General features: G+C 35.0%; 2 protein-coding genes across 4 annotated transcripts; one reads left to right on the forward strand and one right to left on the reverse strand.

The window, feature by feature from the left end:
• Positions 1-1,833: 1,833 nt before the first annotated feature.
• Positions 1,834-6,962, forward strand: LOC133807255 (uncharacterized). 3 transcript variants are annotated; one of them, XM_062245468.1, is made up of 18 exons: positions 2,250-2,385; positions 2,610-2,668; positions 3,002-3,288; positions 3,367-3,444; positions 3,538-3,758; positions 3,862-3,954; positions 4,205-4,288; positions 4,375-4,491; positions 4,636-4,741; positions 4,842-4,904; positions 5,063-5,116; positions 5,385-5,442; positions 5,629-5,705; positions 5,826-5,905; positions 5,991-6,051; positions 6,225-6,284; positions 6,374-6,436; positions 6,652-6,962. In XM_062245468.1, the coding sequence occupies exons 3-18, from the start codon at positions 3,031-3,033 to the stop codon at positions 6,772-6,774; spliced, it is 1,596 nt and encodes a 531-aa protein (XP_062101452.1). In that variant the 5' UTR covers positions 2,250-2,385; positions 2,610-2,668; positions 3,002-3,030; the 3' UTR covers positions 6,775-6,962. The 3 variants fall into 3 exon arrangements, with proteins under 3 accessions (XP_062101449.1, XP_062101451.1, XP_062101452.1); XM_062245465.1 differs by lacking the exon at positions 2,610-2,668 and having other exon boundaries at positions 1,834-2,385; XM_062245467.1 differs by lacking the exon at positions 2,610-2,668 and having other exon boundaries at positions 1,841-2,385; positions 5,835-5,905.
• A 1,930-nt stretch (positions 6,963-8,892) lies between these two features.
• LOC133803889 (probable LRR receptor-like serine/threonine-protein kinase At2g16250) lies at positions 8,893-13,306 on the reverse strand. The gene is made up of 4 exons (XM_062242029.1): positions 10,705-13,306; positions 10,233-10,361; positions 10,042-10,064; positions 8,893-9,821 (listed from the first exon to the last, which is right to left on the reverse strand). The coding sequence occupies exons 1-4, from the start codon at positions 12,636-12,638 to the stop codon at positions 9,217-9,219; spliced, it is 2,691 nt and encodes an 896-aa protein (XP_062098013.1). The 5' UTR covers positions 12,639-13,306; the 3' UTR covers positions 8,893-9,216.
• Between the last annotated feature and the right edge of the window lie 1,203 nt (positions 13,307-14,509).

A 14,509-nucleotide genomic window follows, 5' to 3' on the forward strand; every position in this document is an offset into this window, starting at 1 on the left:
ATAATTACACTATAATTGTTTGGTTAAATAAATATGTGTAAGGTGATGATTCCTACTAATTACATCCAACTTCAATTGCCATATTTTTTCAAAGTACATTTACATGTAACTTTGAACAATACTATGTTGCGCTCAAAATAGTAGAGGGTTTGACATATTGAATCTAACAAAAAACGCATTGTGATATACATAAAGCGAGAGCATTACTACTAGATCCCTTAAATATTTAACAATAGATGAAGATGAAGTGATATTTTATATAATTTCAAGTATTAAAATAATTCAATTACATAAAATATAATCTATGTGATATTGAACACCTTACAAACACCTTATAACAATACTCATAATGCAAGTGTGTAAAATGGAGGGATGGAAACCAAATTTCACATGGCTCTATACAAATAGAGTAGAGTGTCGCTAGTTGGTTTCCACCTCCTTTAGGTTAGGTCCTCTCAAATTCAATTTTATTTTGATGTGGCTATGGAGAAAAACATGGATTTTGTCGGGATAAATGTTGTAATTCCTGATTTCTGTAAAGTTCCGTGTGCAATGCCGTGGGATGGGAATGCGGGGACCAAAGCCGTCTAATTATTTTGAGGTTGTTATTTTTAATGTATAGTTAGCGTTTTTTTTTCTCCACCCAATGATTTTTTTTAACACTATCTATGGTATCGTCTCTTTTTATTCTCACTTTGGACCAAACCAAATTATGTGGTTGTTTTGTTATATTTCTTGTGCTACAATGAGGTGAGATGAGGTCATCAATTTTCTATGGAAACTAATTGTGCTAGTCTTCTTTCAATTATCTGGAATAGATGCCCCTAAAAAGACCTGAGATGCTGCTAAGCATCCAATTGAGTATATAAAAGCAGTTTATAGTCATTTTTTAGCTTATCTTTATAAAATAAAAGTATAATAGTATCTAAAATATGTGCTAAATTTGTCCCATGCTAAAAATTATATCAAATTTAGTACAAAATATAATATATGTCAAATTAAAGCCTCAATAAATATCATATTTTTTAATTAATCATTAATACAATTTATTAATTAAAATTTGTTTTTTAATTATTAATTTATCTTTTAATAATTTTTTTGAATGTTTTGTATTAGTTATTTTGTACTATTAGAGTACAAATACAAAAATTAGTTAAATATAATATTAACACATATTTTAGAACAAATTTGACACAAAATATATTTGATCCATTGGTCATAGTTCCCTAAATACATTAGTGTCACTTTGCTTTAACCCCAATAGATACGAGAATACTCTCCGGCGAAGATATGTAATAGTTTTCTTTATTTATTTTTTTTATTAGAAAGACTTATATCTAATCTAATAATTCAAATTGCATCTTCTTTTTGTTTGTTGATATAAAAAGTTCGAACAAAAATATGGATATTTTTCCGACAAAACAATTTGATTCCTAATTTTACATACAGCAGTAATAAGCTTTTAGCCTATTAAAAAAAAGCCCTATTATTAAGTCCATCTACTCCTCTACCAAAAAGAACACAAAAAAGGACTCTCCCAACTAAAGGGAAAATAAAGAGAAGCCAGAAATAGAGAGCACGTGTTTTATAACGGCACAACAAATCACAGTAGCAAGTGACAACTAACAACCACAAGTCCACACAGTACACACCACTCGTCTCCGGCACGTGTAACGAACGCTCTTCAGTAAGTATTTTTTTTTTTTAGTAGAGTAAGTAAGTCATTTAATCCACCAAGTTGAAAGAAAAAAAAAAAAACACTCTTCAGCTGGGTGGCATGGCAAATTTTTATTTGACGTGGACACGTGGCACAACATCTTAATTCCAGCCTCAACTGCGAAGTGAGCATGCCACGACGACGTTTCAGGTTCCTCCCCAGAAAAAACGGAAACAACCAACTCTCCAAATCCAAATGGCTTTTGCTTCAGTACTAATATTAGGAAGGAAAGGGGAATCGAGTCGCTCTAAATCTGATTGGGGGAGGAATTCAATTCTCTTATCCAATAATCCCAACTCTGGGATGGAATAATCTGAATCAGTACTACTATTATATAAATTAGATGTTCTTAAGTTCCGCATTTCCAATTCCATTGCCAACTTGTACCGGTCTCATTGGCACTACCATTATTCCGGAATCCGATTCCCTCTCACTACTACTACTACTACTCCCACTTCCACTACCTCCCCTTTTGCCTCTTCCTCTTCTCCCCAAATGCCTATTTAATCCCAACATGCGAATTCCCAAGAAGCCCGTTTCCTTTTGCTTCTCTTTGTTTTCACCTGACGTTTTTCCTCCCGCTTATTCTTCCCGTATTCGACTCGTTTCCGGAACTTTCACTCTATCGGATTCTTTTCCCGGAAAGAGAAAAGGGATTTGTTTCGGAGGTTAGTGTATGTCGATTTTTACTTTAAAAAGAATATCACTCTTGCTTGCCTTTGTTTTGCTGTGTAAGGAACTGTTGCTTGTGGGTTTTCTTGGAAAGTTTAGGAGTCATTACTGGGGGTCAGATAGAAAAGAATGGTAGTGGGTTTGGGTTTTGGATGTTGAGTAGACGACTGTTAAAGGAGCAACCTTTTTTGTTTCTTTTAATCTAGTGTTGGATTTTTAGGTGTTTCTTGGAGCCTAGCTTGGAAGATTGTTAGAGTTGGAACTTAACGTGGTGCCCAGGTAAGCTCGTTAAGGTTTTTTGGGGAGGTTTCTTTTTTCTCTTCTTGTTTTCAAACTTCGTTTCTTCATTCTTTAGTTTCCCTTAGTAAAATGGTGTTTCAGGATTTTTGTTTTTTTTAGTAATGGGTCTGGCGAGAAGTCTATTTTGAAGATTAGGAGCACTCGTTTAGTTGGGATTGTTACGTGACGTATTATGTTGGCTTATCGTATAGGCTTGAAGTGTATCGTGTGCTGTTTTCATTAAATGCTTTTGGCTTTCTTAAACATTTAGTTTTTGTCATTTCTTTCCACTGTTTGAACTAAATAATTAGTCCTTATTCTGAAATCTATCAGGAGTTAAGCAGTTGCATTCTGGTTATTCAATGGAGGAAAGTCATGGGACTATTGTAGGTGACATGAAATCACATCCATGCATATGGTCATCACCGGAAGGGGGACGTAAAATTAACGTAATTGGAAAGCAGATCTTTTGTAACCGATCACTGAATATGAAGAATATTGTAGCTGTGGGATTTGATATGGATTACACTTTGGCACAATACAAGCCAGAAACTTTTGAGTCCCTTGCTTATGAAGGCACTATCAAGAAGTTGGTGAATGATTTAGGATACCCACGTGAGGTTAGTTTCCTTTGTTTTTTGTTGTTTGAGTTTGACCATTATGTGTAATGGGTTGATTAAGCTCGATGGCTTTTGCAGTTGCTGAATTGGTCATTTGATTGGAAATACATGGTCAGAGGGTTGGTTCTTGATAAGAAAAGAGGCAACATCTTAAAGGTTGGCCTCAGTTGTTTGATCTTTCTATTTTGCCTTCTTTTTGTTTTAAGTTATGTTGCTTTAGCTTGAGTCTCCTCGCTCACAATTGTGCAGATGGATCGTCACAAGTATGTGAAAGTAGCCTACCATGGATTTAAAGAATTGTCCAAGGAAGATAAAGTTGGCATTTATGGAAGTACTCTTACAAGGGATGCTTTCGATGAGCCTGACTATGCTCTCATTGATACCCTTTTTTCACTAGCTGAAGCCTACTTGTTTGCTCAATTGGTTGACTTTCGTGACAATAATCCTGGAAAAGTTCCCGACACCACAGAGTAAGAACATGACATCCTACTTTTTTTTAGGAGGGTGCATCATGTCAGTGATATATGATTCTTGTCATGACTTTGTCTGTAATTTATGTTTTATGTTCTCCAGTTACGCTCGCATGTATAAAGATGTTCGAGCGGCAGTTGATTTGTGCCATCGTGATGGAACTCTAAAGCAAATGGTTGCAAAGGATCCTAAAAGGTATGGATGTTCTCTGTTTTGCTTTGAATTCAGAATTTGACTCATTCAATAAACTATTCAATTGTAGGGTGCTAGTATTGCATAAAGTGAAGTTGATTAACTGGGTTTTTTATTTATTTTTTTCTTCTTTCCTGTTGAGTGTGTAAGTGTGTTAAATTAACCTAAACGGTACTACAAAGAAAAAGATACCTATAAAAAATGACAGCAAGCTTCTGTGATTGTGACCCGTGCTTCTATTGCTGCTTACTAGGTATATCAATGAAGATACTTCAATAGTACCCATGCTGAAAATGCTCAGAGATTCTGGTCGATCTACATTCTTGGTGACAAACAGGTACTGGCGCTTCTTTTCTTATTTTTTCTCCTTATGAATATGTTAATATTAATGATCAGATATTCTTTAAATTGTATAATTTACAGTTTGTGGGACTATACAAACATCGTGATGAATTTTCTCTGTGGAGCCCGAACAATGGATGGAGTTAGAAAGTGCAATTTTGATTGGCTTCAATACTTTGATGTTGTCATCACTGGCAGGTAATAATCTCTTTTGATTCTGGAACTAATGGACCGTGTTACATTTGGGAAACGTAATGTGATTTTACTTCAGGCATCCATGGCTTAGGATAATTCATTTTCTTTGTATGTTATTAGATATTTTTTAATCAATTGTCTATACAGTGCAAAGCCAGGATTCTTTCATGATGATAGTCGTGCAAATCTGTTTGAGGTCGAACATGTGTCTGGAATGCTACTCAATACTGATAATGGCTCTCCTATGCCTCAGGTTAGTTGCAAGACATTGTGAATTCTGGATAAACTTATCCTTCTGTTTTAGCTTTTATTCTTTTCAAGTTATAGATTAATTTTTATTATATATGAAAAAGGTGGGAGACACTTCACCTAGCTTTTCAGTAAAGGGACCGAACAAGTCTTGTAGAGTTTTCCAGGTAACTTATTTCCATTTTTAAATAATATATAACTGCACTTTTATGCACTTCTTAATTTTAATTTAGGCTTCCAATATTTTCATATTATAAATCGGTGATGTGAATATGGTATTCCAAAATTTTCTAATGTCTTTATTTCTGTTGATCTACTGATTCAGGGAGGCAATGTTGGCCATCTGCATAAATTACTTACAATTGAGTCAAGCTCTCAGGTGAATTGTTTTTTCTATATGTTTATTAGATTGAAGTATATGTATAGTTGTAACTCAACAATATAACCATCTCAGAAGTGATGAAAAAAATTGCGTACAAATTTGACATTTTATTTTCTTTTGGTATAAGTTTTGTCATATTGGTGGTGTCAAATCAACGAGGCCTGTGCTTAATGTTAGAACTGTTTGTTCAGTAAGAATTATAAAATGTTTTGATAGTTTTTGTGTTTTTTAATTTGTTTATTAACTTGTCTCAACTTTTCTACAGGTTCTCTATGTTGGGGACCATATCTACGGAGATATTTTAAGAAGCAAGAAGGTTCTTGGTACTTCTTCTTCCTTTTATATATATGCATTGCAAATTTTTCTTTCTTATACATGATATGATTTATGAACTTCGATTGATATACTTTATGTAATATAATACTTGGATGCACATTTGTGACTAATGTGCCTAATATACATTTTAAGAATGCTGCTCTCAATTTTTTCACGTATGCCATTATGTGCAGGGTGGAGGACAATGCTTGTTGTTCCAGAGCTAGAGCGGGAGGTTGAACTACTTTGGAAATTGAGAGATACTCGCAAGGTGTCTAACGGAACTTCCGGTTATTAAAATCTTCTTGTAAAGTTTTAAACATAATTAGCCAACATATGAATTATCATGCTTTAATATGTTAGGGTTTAAGACAAACATCTATTGACGTAGTTTATGCAGGAACTTCGTTTGTTAAGGAATCATCGTGATCTCATTGAAGACAAAATTCATCATTTGAAATGGTCTCTCAAGTAAGTATTTATCCATAATGCCATTTTACTTGATTATTCACTTGGAAATAAAATATTTACTTTCAAGTTTCATTCTGCATCTCAGATTTGACGATATCAATGAAGGGAAGAAGAAAGAATTGACTTATGAGCTAGATGTTTTAGAGGTTCGGCCATTATCCAACAATAATTACTTTCCATCTAATTTAGCACATTATAAAAGAAAAGAAGAACAAATTGAAAGCCACTTTTCTTGAATGTTATGAACTAATGTCAAATGGATTTGTTTACTTTTTTAAGTTTGTTATCTTACTTTTCATTGTTTCCATACACTTTACAGACTGAAAGGGAGCAAGTGCGTTTAAGTCATCAACAAGCTCAACGGGAAAATCATCAAAAGGTAGGGATTCTATCCATCCCATATGACAATTTTCATTAAACTTAACTTGAGAGTTTGAATTGTTCTTTCTTTTGGCCAATTTGTCACAGTTCCATACAGTCTGGGGACAACTCATGAAGACTGGTTATCAGAACTCTCGCTTCGCACATCAGGTATGATATACGTATAACCTTTTTACTGTAACACATTTTTAATTTTTATTGAGAAATTATGAAATGCATATGATGAGTATATACTAAATATTTATAACGCTACGGCTCTGTCAGATTATGTTGACAATGTGTTCTTTCACTCACTCTCGTGATATTTTTATTTTTGGGGTATTGATTCCATCCAGCTGTATTGAATATTGTTGCATTTGCTGCAGGTCGAGAGATTTGCCTGCCTATATACCAGTCAAGTGTCAAACTTAAGCTTGTACTCTCCAGATAAATACTACAGGCCTAGTGAAGACTTTATGCCCCATGAGTTTGATATCATCCCCATGTGAGAGCGTTGTTGGTTGGGAGGAAGCATGAAACAATAATGAAATTACTTTAGATACAAAAGCCGTGGGTTTAATTAGCTGAATTGCCCATTATTTAAACCACCAACTGCATTTGATAATTGTACTTGTAAGACTGAAATCCCTGTATTTCTTTTTACCATTAAAATTTCGGACCCAACTTTTATTTCTCATTATGAAAATTTGGGTATTTATTGCTCGTATAGAGGTGGTACAGTTTAGGTAAGCGGTACGCCTCTCTTCTTACAACATTTATTACGATGACAAAAAAAATTTCATCTTTTTCAGTCTACTTGACTGAACGCTCTGAAAATCTTCTTGGTCATTTCTAATGTTTGAAATATTGTGGGAAATTTTCACTATATATGCATCCTAGTAGGGCATACATAATTTTATAAAATATGCCAAACTTTAAATACTATATATGTACAATTTTGGACAAAATTACCTCTCCCAATCCAACTATCTCCCTCATTCTCTAACATCTAAGGGTTGATTGGTTCAAAATTAAAAAAACAATATACTTGAATTGTTTTGAAATGACTTATTTTGACTTTTCAACTTGTTGATTGGTTTGTGGTTTTATATTTCAAATAGTTGTGTTGTGGGTACCATTTATTGTAGTCTAAAACTTGAAGCATTTCTATAAGAAGATACCATAAATTATCATTTCCAATTTTTATGTGTAATGCTACTTTATTTTCAAAAGTTTGTTTTGGGTTTGTTTGTGGAAAACACCTACCAATCAATTATTATGTGGATCCATTTATATTTTAAATATTCAAATCAACAAAATTGTATTTGAATTCTATACCAATTGAAGTCATATTAATGATTAAAAATCTAAAACATAAAATCAAGAAAATATTAATTTAAACCAATTTATAGATTTTAAACACATTTTTGCATGATTTTATTGGTTTTGATTGCGATTTTAGCAAAAACGATGCCCAACAAACGATGCAGAATGATACGTAGCAATGGTGCTACGATGGTCCCATCAAAACATGATTTTAGAGGCGCAAAATGATGCCCAATGAAGGTCCTTCGATGATTTTGCATAAAATTTGACAAACTTTCTAGTGAGGCATAAGTTTTCACTCGATTTTTGGTTGTTGGTTTGAGGGATATTTTTTTTGAGATCTACATTTTTAGAGTGTAAAAGCTTACATTTAGAGTATGCAGAAACCTAAAATTTCGATTATTTAAGTCTCAATTTTTATTATGACCTCAAACAGACAGATCTCAAAATATGAGGTTCAACACCCCAAATTTAAGGTTCTACACTAACTAAATATGTAAATTTTGAAAGAAAAAAAAAACCAAAATAACAAAAATCACCTCAAACCGACAACGGAATAAAAAGTTGTCTCACCAAAGTTTTTATCAAATTTTATGCAAAACCATCGTAGCACTATCGCTAGGCATCACTTTTTGCCTCCAAAATCATGTTTTGAAGGGACCATCATAGCACCATCGTTTGGACATTGTTTTGCATAGTTCTTCTCCTCTAAAGTCATGTTTTGATTGGACCATCGCAACACCATTGTAGGACCATCATGAGCATCATTTTACATCGTCTTTTACTTCTAAAATCATGATCTGATAGGATCATTGCTAGGCATTGTTTTTGCTCAAAATCTACAAATTTAAAATTTGAAAAAATCGTGATCAAAATCAATATATCATACACAGATGTGTTCAAAACCTATAAATTAGTATCTTAAATGAATATGTTAGTATTTTTAAGTTTCGGAATTAGCTTTGAATCATTAGAGTTTCAAAAAAAAAAATTTGATGGGTGGTGGCGATGGTTGAGGTGGTGCTCTGCCGCTATGGGGAGTTGGTGCTCTGCTATTGTGGCAGTGAGTACGAGTTTGAGGGAGAGAGAAACTAAGATGTTAGAGAGAAAAGGGGATGGTTTGAATGGGAGGGATAACTTAGTCAAAAATTGTAGGAAAGGCATATTTTAAGTGCAGTCTTTAAAATTGGCATATTTTGTAAATATGCTCTATAAGGATGAATATATAGTAAAATTTCCCATGTTGGGCCAACTAGTCATCGATGATCCATTTGCATTTGCTTCGTAAGTATTTCATCAAGTAAAAGCAAGAATCACCATTTATTGGTAATATAAATTCTATGTAACATGTATATATAATTCGGAAAAATCAATTACATCTAAAATTGGCTTGGGCAATAAAAACATGCTTTCAGAACCAAGTACTACTAGCTTTTAACTTACCAGCTCCAAAAATTTATCTCCAGATCCAAAGTCATGGTAGGAGAAAAGGGCTGTTCTAATAAAAAGACAATTCAACACTGGCTCAGACGATATGGAATCATGGAACTCGTTGGTTGAGTTGTGGAACGACAACGTTGAGTTCCCATCCCACAAGATAAACTCACATGAAACACTATTAAACTTTAATGCTCATCTTGCTTTTCTAAGTCTTGCATTTCAACAGGTTCAGGGAAAATCTCACTAGACAATCTTTTGTTGGAAGATGAGTGGTCATTACCACCACTGCCCTGAGACCCTACTCTACTGGACTGTTTGAAGCTGCTGAAATTCTCTCTGTTCCCATAGCCTGGTACAGCAGCAATATCTGATGACGAGCTGTGCCGCCAGCTTCCAAAGAAGGCAGCACTCCAAGACAATCGAGATGATGTCGTCCGCAGCCTCGCAGAGCTGGAACTCTCCATTCTGACTACCTTCAAAGGGTTCTCCAATGCTTTGAGAATGTGTTTCATGAGGGGGCGTTTTGATGGCTTTGGGTTTAGGCATGATCTGGCTACAATTGCCATGGCCCATACCTCTTCCAAGAGATCTTCATCAACGATCAGAGATGGATCAAGGATCTTGTTTACGAGTTCTTTGTCATACATACTGATGTTACGCACAGTACTGTCCAACCATTCTTTTGTGGCGGCATCATCTGTTTTGCTGATGCCAAGTTTACCAGTCACGAGCTCAAGTAAAACTTTTCCAAAACTGTAAACATCTTGAGTGCAAATTGCCAAAGATGAGGCTGTCCATTGCAAAGAAAAAAAAAGCTTCCGTTATTGACTTGAAAATGAAAGATAAAATGCTCATGAACAATTAGTTTGTTTTTATCATATGCAGAAGCACTTTCGTTGTATTGTTAACCAAATTAATAATCCCAACTCAGAGCCATTCAATTTTTATGTTGTTTTTTAGTGTATCTGAGTACGATAATAAAGAAGTTTAGACAAAATAAAGATACTCACCAGAAGGGCCTGGCTCAGATGTTCTGCAAAATAACAAGGAAACGTAATTTGTGAGTCCACGATTGTGTAAGAGATATTAAAAGTTAAAAAATTAGAAGCCTAGCGAAACCATACAAGTACTCAAGAAGAAACAAGTTTCACAATGTTCACCAGAACCAAAAATAGTGTAAGGGTCAACTAAAAAGACTTACTGTTGCTTCCTCAATAACCTGTTGAGAACCTTTTGGTTAGCATCCCCTTCTTGGATATGAACCTCACTCAAGCTTCCGATTCGCACTTCATATTTATCATCTAGAAGGATACTACTTGCTTGAATATCCCTTTTATCATGAAAAATAAATAATACTCTGTTATTATTTGTGTTGTGGGGGGGGGGGGGATCAAGTTCTTTCACTTTAAAAAAATGCATCATCCAACACTATATTATAAATAGAGATTCAAAAAGATAAACCACCAGCCAGAATATATACTCAACAACTTCAGCAAAACTTGTTACCATGAACTATTATCAAAAATAACTTCTGTGCTAAAGTTATTAAACGCAGAGACCAGAAGTTATGAAATTTTTTCCATTAAAAAGAAATAAATTATATATGAAAGTATGCAATAAAGTTCCTCACTAAATCAACAATTCAGAAGCAGAGATTGAAAAGGTAGCCATACCTATGAACAAAGGGGGGATTGCATTCATGGTGTAGGTAAACAAGAAATTCCGCAGCTCCTATTGCAATCTTTAACCTTGTAATCCAATCCATGGACTGTAAGCCGTCATCTCCCAAACTGACAATACTGTGCAATGAATTACCCAAATCTCCGTTTGGCATGCACTTGTAAACCAAAAACTTATCGTTCTCATTCTCCAAGCAGTGTCCCAATAGTGGGACTAATCTTGTATGCGAAGCTTTGCGGAAGAAGTCCAATTCCATCATATATGATTCGTTCTTGCAAGAACTCAAATCCACCTTCTTAATAACTACTGGGGTTCCTTCTAAAAACCCTTTAAACAGGTCCCCGGAGTGCCCATGCTTGATGAGATTTGTCTCACTAAAATTATTAGTAAAGTGGACAATCTGCTCATAAGTAAACGACTCTCCCAGACCTGAAAGGTATCCTAGGTCTTTAGGAAGTGAAGGGTTGGCTCCTTCTGAAACAGGCCCTGCATTTGCAGCCCCTCTTTCACTTCCAACGTTCATATTGCGACATTTTAGGAACACTACAAGAACCAATACTAGAAGCACAATGAAGCCAAGTCCACCAAATACTCCAACCAGTATGAATATCAGTCTATTTTTGCTCTTCGATTCTAACTCTTGGGGACTTGTTGGTTTTGGGGCCCCAGAATTATAAAAAATTAAGTTCCTTTCATCATAGAACTTTGTACACTCCTGCAAGTTTCTCTGATTTGGCAACTGTAGGCAATTATTAGAAAGATTGGTATTATTACCTAAACTTTCAGATGCCTTTCCTTGGAAATAATTACCAGACAAATCAAGGGAGCGCAATTGCCAGAGCGAAGAAGTCAAATTTCCATATAACAAGTTGTTTGAGAGGTTGAAAGTAGCATTCTTGGTACTGACATTTGAGCTCGGACTTGGCAGAGCTCCAGTAAACTTGTTTCCTGATAAATCAAGTACCTGAGAGTTGGGAATAGACCAGAGTGAACCAGGAAGAGTACCATCGAGTTTATTTTCACTCAGAATCACAACTCGCAACTGAGAAAGGCTAGAAAACAAGCCCTCTGGCAATGGACCCTCTAGACCATTAACACTAATATCAATTACCCTCAAGCTCCTCAAACTAGTGAATTCTGAAGGCAATGACCCAGATAAAAAATTCTTGCTACAATTTAGCTCAACAAGTTGAGAAAGTCTACTCAACTGAACAGGTATAGAAGCGGTAAGACTATTATCAGAAGTACTTAAAAACTCAAGTCTCGAGAGGTTACCTAAACCTGATGGAATCGACCCAGAAAAGAAATTTGAAGAGAGGTCAAGAGTAGAAAGATTTCGTAGTGAGGAAAACTCAGATGGAATCGACCCGGTAAGAGAATTACGGGAAAGATCAAGAACCGATAGCTCTGATAACTGCCCCATTGAAGAAGGGACACTACCGGAAAGGCCATTGCCAGAGAGATACAAGGAATGAAGGTTGCTCAAATCGCCAAGTGACTGAGGTATTGGACCAATAATCGAACAGGACCGGAGATCGAGCACCTTAAGTGCATTAAGGCTTTGGCCGAATAAGTCGGGTATAGGCCCAGGAAGCGAAAACCCGGACGCGTTGAAGGAAGCAAGGAGAGTCAAATTGGCTAGGCCATCGACGGCGAACTGGGGTTGGAGTCGGCCTTGCCGGCTTCGCTGGAGGCCTGAGACAGTAAGCCCAACGACTAGACCATTTTCGTTGCACTGGACCCCGGTCCAGTTACATGGATTGACCTTTATGGGCCAATCTCTTCCTCTGAGCCCAAGTGACGCCCGGAGGTCGCGTAACGCCGACCACTCAGCTCTGGAGCTCAACCTCACTTGCTGAGCTAAACCGCACTGAATAAACAAGACCAAAAAAAGAAGAACCGTAAAAAAACCAACTTGAGCTTCCATGGGTACTTCTGATAATATTCAGCTGAAGTTCATGAGGGTCTATGAAGCTTCATTTCATCTTCTTGACTTCACAACCTTAGCTTTGAGTCTCACACAACACAAAATGGGATTCGGGCAATGACCCAAAAGGAAGAAACTTTTTCTTGTGTTGGGTTTCCGAGAAATTCTTAGCTCCAATCACGAGCTTCAATTCTGCATGCTTCGTTGCTCCTCTCAAAACACACAACCCAAAAATACCCAATAGCACAAACGACACCAGAACAAGAATTATATATCTATATAAAATATTTTATACAAATATACAATCTTTTTATAATTTTTTCTCTGAAATAATCTTAATTAGAGCTCAGTATAGATGTGGACATTGAGATGGCACGGGCTTTGAAGAAGAAGGTAAAACAATAAATGAGGACAATAACAACCATGGCCAACTGCATGAACTGTTTTTCTCTGCAGGACACCGGAGCTATTAATGAACCTGGAACTGGGAGCTTTCTTCAGTGTCACAATTATTATTTTGGGATGTGTTTTTGTAAATGCTGCTGGTGCGGTGGTGGTGGTGGTGTTGGTGTTGGGCTAACTAATAAGTTTTTCTTATTTGGGGTCCTTCCTTGGTGTTTCGCTGACCCAACGTTGACCTTTTCTTTGGTTTAGTTAAGGCGATAAGCTTTCGAGTTTAATTACAGTACATGCCTTCAAATAAAGTTAAGCCGCCTCAACCAAAGTTTCAAATTTCAATCTTTAGAAAAAGAATACCGGGACAACTCGAGCATAAAAACAAAAATTAAAAAGTTTTTTATGGCCCCCCCTTCGTACCCAATTGAGTTGATGTTTTTCCTTTTTTTCTTGTTCTTCTCTTAAATTAAAATATTGGTTTCTCAAAAATAAATAAATATTTTTAGGGTGAGGTATTCTTAATATAGTATTTTGTATATATGCTGTATTCAAACCTTTAAGTCAAGCATAAAATCGATTTCGAAACGTATACCATGGAATTTGCATGTTTTTTTTCAATCAAATGTTTGATTTGAAGGGATATGTTACATTTTTATTTTTTATTTTTTAAAGTAAGTTCGTTTTAAATATATTTTTTTGGTAAATTCAACAGTGTGTCAGGAAAATTATTTTGTAAAGAATTTATTAACATAAACTAATTTGTAAAAATAATATTGTGAAAAGTTTATTTTTACTAATTATTCTGATTTTAATGTATAATTATATAACTACGGAGAACATATATATATATACTTTTAGAAACAAAAGAAAATAAATTAGGAGAGAGTGGGATTATTAATTGGTTTCATTATTCTAAAAACATCACTTTCGCAAGAAAACTATCTAAAATTGGGTTGTCACTATTATAAAGACAATTCAAAAGGATCCACTATCCATGGCCTTTGAATTTTCAGAGAAATTAATGTTTATATTGCGAGAACAGAAGGTTTGATTACATGTTTACACTATTTGAGATAGACAATTATAGCCCAACCTCACTCTATAAGATTCCCCGTAGAAAACAGAAAAATGCTCTGCAATAACAGCAATAATAATAGTAATAAATAAATAAAATTGAAAAGTTAGCCGTTGTCACTTTCTCACACGTTCTATTATTTTTTTGGTTCAATTAAGATAAGATGACCAGAAAATGAATCTTTTACACAACATGATTAGTTTTATATTACTACATAGCATGAATTATCTTATCGGTATAGCCACACCAAACACCAAAGCCGCAGTAAAACAAGGGATCAGAATTTCGAGAGGGAATTAACTCTTAAATTATTATTATTATTATTATTTTGGAAATAGGGTTTTGAAGTAATCAAAATAAATACCGATAAATAAGGCAATTCCATTATTTAAAATTAATG

The sequence above is a fragment of the Humulus lupulus genome, chromosome X, assembly GCF_963169125.1.
Source record: "Humulus lupulus chromosome X, drHumLupu1.1, whole genome shotgun sequence".
Taxonomy (NCBI): domain Eukaryota; kingdom Viridiplantae; phylum Streptophyta; class Magnoliopsida; order Rosales; family Cannabaceae; genus Humulus; species Humulus lupulus.

Excerpts from the sequence above, each read along its gene's own strand:
- LOC133807255 (XM_062245465.1), top strand. The coding sequence starts at position 2,061 with ATGTTCTTAAGTTCCGCATTTCCAATTCCATTGCCAACTTGTACCGGT. Across the intron at positions 3,289-3,366 it reads ATTTAGGATACCCACGTGAG|TTGCTGAATTGGTCATTTGA; the intron begins GTTAGTTTCCTT and ends TGGCTTTTGCAG. Across the intron at positions 4,905-5,062 it reads AGTCTTGTAGAGTTTTCCAG|GGAGGCAATGTTGGCCATCT; the intron begins GTAACTTATTTC and ends CTACTGATTCAG.
- LOC133803889 (XM_062242029.1), bottom strand. The coding sequence starts at position 12,638 with ATGGAAGCTCAAGTTGGTTTTTTTACGGTTCTTCTTTTTTTGGTCTTG. Across the intron at positions 10,065-10,232 it reads AGGTTATTGAGGAAGCAACA|AACATCTGAGCCAGGCCCTT; the intron begins GTAAGTCTTTTT and ends GTTATTTTGCAG. Across the intron at positions 9,822-10,041 it reads ATCTGAGCCAGGCCCTTCTG|CCTCATCTTTGGCAATTTGC; the intron begins GTGAGTATCTTT and ends TGCAATGGACAG.